Source organism: Sinocyclocheilus rhinocerous, unplaced genomic scaffold, assembly GCF_001515625.1.
Source record: "Sinocyclocheilus rhinocerous isolate Xijiao unplaced genomic scaffold, SAMN03320098_v1.1 scaffold1050, whole genome shotgun sequence".
NCBI lineage: Eukaryota > Metazoa > Chordata > Actinopteri > Cypriniformes > Cyprinidae > Sinocyclocheilus > Sinocyclocheilus rhinocerous.
This window is the reverse complement of record NW_015651629.1, coordinates 64,728-72,654: the sequence shown is the minus strand read 5'-3', so window position 1 is coordinate 72,654 and position 7,927 is coordinate 64,728. Positions and strand designations below refer to the sequence as shown.

Below are 7,927 nucleotides of genomic sequence, written 5' to 3'. Positions count from 1 at the left end.
TTTTTTTTGCACCCTCAGATTCCAGATTTTCAAATATTGTCCGATCCTAACAAACCATACATCAGTGGAAAGATTATTTATTCAGCTTTCAGATGATGCATAAATCTCAATTTCGAAAAATTGACCCTTATGACTGGTTTTGTGGTCCAGGGTCACATTTATGAATCGCGATTCTAATGGATTCACAAGTCAATCAATGTTCTAAAGCAGCGGTTTAACCAATCACAACACACTGAGCCAGCTAACCAATCTGAGCCCATCACGAGTATTTCTGAGGGAGGGGCTTCATAAAAGCAGGAAGTCATCGGAGTGTTTCTCAGACAGAGCGGTGTAGAACAAAGGTAAATTATGTGAAAAATAATGCGTTTTTTTTTTTTTAAACAAAGCATTAACACACGTTAGACTGCACCCCATAAACACAATCAAGCCTAGAAAAAAAAACAGTCAGCCACCCCTTTAACAAAGCTTGTGTTCTCCATCAGACACCCGACGGGCGGCTCGTTCGTTCGGCCCAAGAAGGCCAGTTTCGGTGTGGATTACGTGACGGCTCTGAAGCAGCGCTACGAGGTGGAACTACAGGAGGCTATCGGAGAAGAGCTGAAGATCTCCAGCAGAACCGTGATGATGGTCGGCTTTGAGGACGTCAAGCAGAAACAGAGGTGATGTTTGAGTGTTGTTTCATATTTACACCACTGTATACCACTTACAAGCTTGGGATCAGTAAGATATTTTAAATAAGTCTTTTCTGCTCATCAAGGCTGCATTTATTTGATCAAAAATACTGTAAAATTGTGAAATATTATTGCGATTTAAAATACCGGTTTTGTATTTTAATGTACATTAAACTGTAATTTATTTCTGTGATGCGCAGCTGTATTTTCAGCATCATTACTCCAGTCTTCAGTGTCACATGATCTTCAGAAATCAGTATAATATGCTGATTTATTATCAGTGCTGGAAACTTTTGTGCTGCTTTATATTTTTTTGGAACCTGTGACACTTTTGTCAGGATTTTTTTGATGAATAAAAAGTTTAAAAGAACAGCATTCATTCAAAATAGAAATCTTTTCTATGAGTAATGATGCTGAAAATTCAGCTTTGATCACAGAAATAAATTACCGTTTAACAGAGATTAAAATAGAAACCCATTATTTTAAATTCCAATAATATTTCACAACATTACTGTTTGTTTCTGTATTTTAGATTAAATTAAATGCAGCCTTGATGAGCAGAAGAAACCGCTTTAAAAAAACATTAAAAATCCTAGTGATCCCAAACTTGTGTAAATGTGTATTTTGGATGTTTTCTTTCCACTAGTCTTACATATTAGACATATAATGGAAGCAAAATAAAGCAATAAACCCCAGGAAACTGTGGTTTACAGTGAATTTATAACAGCTAAGGGCCGTTGTTAGGCACGATGCAAAGCTGTTATAAATTCCCTGTAAACCACGGCTTCACGGGGCTTATTGCTTTTATAAAACGGTTATTCCATATACGTAGTAAGGTTTCACAAAATAAAACAGAGCAAATAAAGTGTAATGATAAAACAGTATTCTTCCACCAAAGTTTGTAGAGTAATTTACAACAGCTTCGAACGCGGCTCAGCCAATCAGAATCAAGCACCGGAACTATCTGTTTTATAAACACAAAATTGACCACTGCATGAAAAAACACATTATCTTAATGCACATCTAGTTCTATTATTAGGGAGTTTTTTTCAGAACCTAAATTGTGTTTTGTTCTTTGTGCTCTCGAAGGCTGGAGAACCTGACAGAAATCGGTCTGAGGAGATGCGAGGTGTCTGGTCCAGGCGCGGAGAACGAGATCAGAAACACCACGCCATGTATCCTTCAAAAACACATCACCGATGTTCTCTAAGACTCTGCGTGAAGCTTCTTTAACAGCGTCTCTCAGTCGCTCGGTCTCTGGATCTGTCTGGAAACCTGCTGAGCTCATGGGAGGTGCTGGCGGCGATCACCGAGCAGCTGGAGTCTCTGCGGGAGCTGCAGCTCAGGTCTGATCACACCTGACACCATGTTATTCCCTTCTGAGGTCCGCTTATGGGGTTTGAGTACTGAAAGTCCCGTTTCAATATCTCTGTGTAGTCACAACAGATTGAGTACCTCCAGTGAGCCGAGCCGTTAAAGCCCCGCCTTCTCCCGTCTGAGAGTGCTGTCACTCAACAGCTGCGCGCTCACCTGGACTCAGGTCAGATATATGCGTTCAGATGCCGTTTTGCTTCGTGCTTTATTATAATTATATCATACTTAACAGTGCATACTTACACATACACTACTGGTCAAAAGTTTGGAATAATATATATTATTTTATTAATGTTCTTCTGCTCACCAAGGCTGCATTTATTTAATCAAGAATACACTCAAAACTGTAATATTGTGAAATATTAAAATTCGTAATAGTTCAATAATTAAATTGTAATAATATTTTACAATATTATTGTACGAATACAGCAAAACGGTAATATTGTGAAATACTTCAAAATAATTCACATTACTATTTTTACTGTATTTTTACAGTAATATTGTGAAATACTTAAAAGTAATAAATAATAATTGTGTAATTATTATTATTACTAAATGAACATAAATAATAAAAGCAATGAATTATTAAGATAAGGTAATAAAATAGTATTAATAAATAACGGTTAAATAAATAAAATAATTAAATTAATTCACTATTTACTTAACTGTAATTATATTTCACAATATTACTGTAAAAATATAGTAAAAATAGTAATGTTGTGAAATGTTTTAATTAATTCATAAATACTAATATTTCACAATATCACTGTAAAAATACATTAAAAACAGTAATATGGTGAAATATTTAAAATTATAATTAAATTAATAATAATTCATTAACTAATAAAATTGTAATGATTTACAATATTACTGTAAGAATAAAGTAAAAACAGTAATACTGTAAAAAGTGTTAATAATATTAATAATTTACAGTTTTACTGTAAGAATAAAGTAAAAACAGTAATACTGTAAAAACGGTTAATAATATTCATAATTACAATATTACTGTAAGAATGCCGTAAAAACAGTAGTATTGTGAAATATTTAAAACTTAATATTAATAAAAATTTTATAATATTTCACAATATTCATGTAAAAATACAATAAAAACAGCAATTCTGTTCAATTTAAAACAATCATTATTTTGAATTAATATTAATTAACTAATACAATTGTAATAATATTGTTTCACCATACTTGTGATCAAATAAATGCAGCCTTGAAGAGAACACTAATAAATGTTAATTACTCCAAACTTTTGATGTGTTGTGTACTGTATGCGAGTGTGGCTTCGGCTCTGACCTCTGACCCCTCTGTCTTTGGCAGGTTCTCCACTGCGCCCCCATGTGGCAGCAGTTAGAGGAGCTTTATCTCGCTGACAATCACATCACAGAATTACTGAGGTACAACACTGGATCACATTCACATCATCACGGAGCAGAGATATTCCTCATGTCACAGGAACCAATCATGCTTTCGTTTATCCAGACCAGAGCGTGTGCTGCAGACATTACAAGTTCTGGATTTATCCAATAACCACATAGTCCAGGAAACGGTGCTGGACATCTCACATTTACCCTGGTAAGAATGAACAGATAATGAAGATGCAGAACATCTTGTATCATAACTGTGAAATAATGTTTGAATCTTCAGTTTGGAGAAGCTGAATCTGTCCAGCAGCGGTTTATCTGTCATTCAGTTCAGTGACGCTTCAGCAGGTACCAGTGTTTCAAACCACCGAACAAGCTGTATATTTATATTTATAATGTGTGTGTGTACTGTACATGCAGAACATAAATAAAAACAATATTTTCATGCTGTGAAGGTAACAAGACAGCTTTGTTTCCTGCGCTGAAGACACTTTTACTAGACGACAACAACATTTCAGAGGTAAATCTAAAAAAACATCATGTGAAAGACGTCTCCGTTTACTGTCTGCATCAAATTAAATTGACAAAACTGATTTTATATACACAGCAAGCATATTAAATGCAAGTAAGTGTCTACTTTAAAGTAACTTTTGTGAAAATAGAATTATATTATAGAAAATATGGGTGAAATAACGTTCCATCATCATTCAGCGTAACAGATATATTTATGTAAAAATGAGACAACATACTTATTCTGACCTGTACTTATTAAAACATAAGCTGAAATGTCTGTGTGTGTGTGTGTGTGTGTGTGTCTGTCTGTCTGTCTGTGTGTGCGTGCGTGCGTGTGTGTGTGTGCAGTGGCGTGTGGTGAACGAGCTGGAGAAGCTGCCGTCTCTGCTTCATCTGTCCTGTAGGAGGAACCCACTGCTGCAGAGAGAGAAGAACCTGGAGACCGCGAGACAGATCATCATCGCGCGACTGAGCCGCCTGGAGCTGCTGGACATGAGACAGGTGACGCTCAAACACTGATTTATGGGTATCTGTGATTTTACCCTCCAGAAAAGTCATTTATGAGAGGGATATAGTCTGATATAGTGAGAATACAAACAAACGTTCCTCAAAAGATCCTGATGATCAGATTTGAGACGCACTGATTTTTCTAAAAAATGATTTATTGGAGAATCAAGTAAAGCTGAGCTGCTTCAGTCCAGTAAGTGTTCATCTGGAAATACGACTACAGTTATTCTGACGCTTACTTGATAAAAATCAGTCCTGATTTGACAGAAAAAAGACACGAGAAGCAGCAGCTGAAGCTGAACGTTTGTACAAGTACACTAAAAGAGCTTTTACTGGATCAAACACTCTAAACTCTCAATCAAACGACAGATTATCCGGTGTTGTTGTCAGGTTTTGTCGGATGAGAGGAGGGGTGCGGAGCTGGATTACTGTAAAATGTTTGGATTGGATTGGCTGAAGGTCACAGTGACCCGGAGAAGAACCACCCGAACACAGAGTTCATGAGCGAACACCCGCGATTCCTTGCGCTCCTCCAGAGTGAGTCCAGCGCTGCGCTTTTAAAACCGAGCTGGGAAGCTCCGCCCACAGAGGAATCTCATTGGTTCTGCTTATTTGCATATTAAGCATCTGATATGATCTGATTGGCTGGTCACGGATTTCTGTTGTATCTGGTTAAAACACTCTTTTTACTGTTTGTTTGTTTGTTTGTTTGTTTAGAGTACGGCGCTCCAGACGAGGGCGAGCTGAAAGAACAGAAACCATTTGCGCTAAAAAATCAACTATTAAGTACGAATCTTCCATCATCTCATCAATACCGACCATTAAAACCCTCACCATATGAACGTCTCTCAACGTCTCTGCTTTGATTTCAGCCGTAACGTTCGTCTGTCCGGAGGATTCGGAGAGGAAGCCCATAGAGAAGAAGCTGCCAGGTAAAAGCGCGCATTAGAAACGCTGACGCGACAGATGTTTGAGGTGTTTTCTGCTGTTTTCAGGCTCGATGATCGTTCAGAAGGTGAAGGGGCTTTTGCATCGCCTGCTCAAATTACCAGGAGTGGAGTTAAAGCTCTCCTACACCTGCTCGAAGGTAAAGCACACCCATAATCACAGAGCAGGACTTTAGAAATGCACACAAAAACTCTCATTTTAATTCATTTATTCTTTTCTTTAATTTTTACTCCCTACGATTATTGTATTTTTTATTTCTTACGAACTTTATGATAAACGTGCATTGCTTATTATATTTGAGACACTATTAGTTTTTATCGTTATATTTTCTGTTTTCACTTTAATTTGAATACTTTTGTTGTTTTTGTCATTTTTACTAGTTTTTGTTTTACATGTCTATATAGTTTTTTATTAATTTATTTTATTCATTAGTTTGAGTTATTTTAGTACTTCAAATTAAACTAAACGAAAATAAGAAAGTAGCTGACATAAAATAAGTTTGTTTGTTTTTGTGTATCTAATTCTATTTAAAGTAAAAAAAAAATTTGTTTTAGTTTTGCTTGTTAATTTTAGTTCGTTTTAGTAATTGTATGTGTTTTTGTGAGTTTTATTAGTTTTGTTTTTTTAATATGCATGCATAGTTTTTATTAATTTTCATTTACTAGTTTTAGTTTTTTTTTTTTTTGTACCTGTAGTTGCACTAATGAACCTGAAATAAAATACGTTATGTGATATCCCATCCTATAGATGTCCGGCAGAGAGATTGAGATCGATAACGATCTGAAGCCGCTGGAGTTTTACTCGGTGGAGGACGGCGACAGAATTCTGGTGCGCTGGTCCTGATGAAACCGCAGGGAATTGTGGGACATTTGAGCCACTGACCACTGAAACACTCCACGGATCAGAAATCATCTCACATTTGTGTTTACGATTATAACGCAACGTTATTCCTCCAGAAAACAAAGCATTGCCAAACTCTCTTTATAAAGCATAATCTATTTATTTAGTATTTCGTTTGGATCCTTCGACGTCTGTGCGAATCATTACAGTCTCTCACCACCAGATGGCGGTCCATTTCTCTGCACCAACCCTGTGCCTGGAGCAAATATTCCAGAAAGACACTTTATGAATCTCATAAAGAAATATACAGGTCACATTTCAACCCAGTATCAATGTTTGTTTTTCACATTCAAATCAAATAAAATTCAGTACATCGTATGGCAAAACTGTACTTTCATGTGACGTTTAAATTATAAAGTACATTTGTAAAAATTAGTTTTTTTCCCAATGTTACAGAAGGCAACTGAAAATTGCTTAAATGTGCTTAATTGTCATTTTAAAAATGTCATGATGCCAAAAATAATAATAATAACCTTTGCAAGTTTTTTTATTATTTAGATTTTTGACTAGGATTTTCTTGACAATTCATGAAATTTAACTATAAACATAGTAATTATGTTTGCAAATCTGTGGGGTCTGAATAATTTATATTAAAGGGGTCATATGATGCTGCTAAAAAGAACATTATTTTGTGTATTTGGTGTAATGAAATGTGTTTATGCGGTTTAAAGTTAAAAAAACACATTATTTTCCACATACTGTACATTATTGTTTCTCCTCTATGCCCCGCCTTCTGAAACACGTCGATTTTTACATGGCGGCAGCAACAATACTACAGCTAGAATAAAAGTTATGCCTTCTTTCTTTGCGTGAACATTTGGGCGGTGTTATGTAAATCTTCCCACATAGTGAGGTAGATATGTGGGGGCGTGTTCGAACGAGCCGTTTTAGGTAGGCGTGGCTGACTCTTAACTTTTATAAAGAATATCTCTTTGGATTTGAGACTTTAGTCTTTGCAACTTTACAGATCTTCTTTATGCACCAAGAGCTTGTAACACTCCAAAGAGAAAGGAAAAAATTAAATTGCATCATATGACCCCTTTAAAGCAGTACTCATAAAACCATCTTGTAACCGTGTTTTGTTAAATCACTGTTGTAAGCCTATGGTAATTACTTGTATTTTAGATAATTACTTGTATTTTAGATAATTACTTGTATCTTGCACACACAAAAAAGTTTCACCCATCACTAGACGTGCTTTTTAAAATCATTACAAGCAACGTCGAAATTCGAAAATGGCTCTTTTGAACTAACTATTGCTAGTGACTCGCTTGAAATCAGTGATCGAAGTCACGAGTTTGAATTTGAATCAATCGGAGCGGTTGTAAATGACTCACTCAATAAGAGTTTGTAGCTTCATTTACTATATTTGAAATAGTTTGAGCTGCAGTTCAGTTGCTGACAGTTCAAAAGAAATCAGTTGAAAGCATCCAGTCTCTCATACCACTGTGAATGTTCAATTTATCAGTATATTGTAATAAATATTTGAAAAATTATCGTTGTGTATTGTCAATGTAAAAAGAGCAAATGGGAGAAGCATGAACACAATTCTGAGGAGAAACGCCAGAACTACAGATTTGCAGTTCAAAAGAGCTCCGAGATTAAAAGTCGCAATATCTTTCAAATGTAAACTCAGAATTCTGA

General features: G+C 35.6%; 1 protein-coding gene across 1 annotated transcript in view; it reads left to right on the top strand.

The window, feature by feature from the left end:
• tbce (tubulin folding cofactor E) overlaps positions 1-6,721 on the top strand; it is an 8,902-nt gene extending 2,181 nt beyond the window's left edge. Inside the window, 15 exon segments of the mRNA XM_016518695.1 lie at positions 483-659; positions 1,761-1,846; positions 1,918-2,017; positions 2,109-2,211; positions 3,372-3,448; positions 3,534-3,626; positions 3,699-3,763; positions 3,871-3,935; positions 4,277-4,429; positions 4,826-4,889; positions 4,892-4,972; positions 5,153-5,221; positions 5,308-5,367; positions 5,431-5,522; positions 6,131-6,721. Coding sequence (XP_016374181.1) covers positions 483-659; positions 1,761-1,846; positions 1,918-2,017; positions 2,109-2,211; positions 3,372-3,448; positions 3,534-3,626; positions 3,699-3,763; positions 3,871-3,935; positions 4,277-4,429; positions 4,826-4,889; positions 4,892-4,972; positions 5,153-5,221; positions 5,308-5,367; positions 5,431-5,522; positions 6,131-6,226 — 1,381 coding nt within the window. The 3' untranslated portion in view covers positions 6,227-6,721.
• The last annotated feature ends 1,206 nt before the right edge of the window (positions 6,722-7,927 follow it).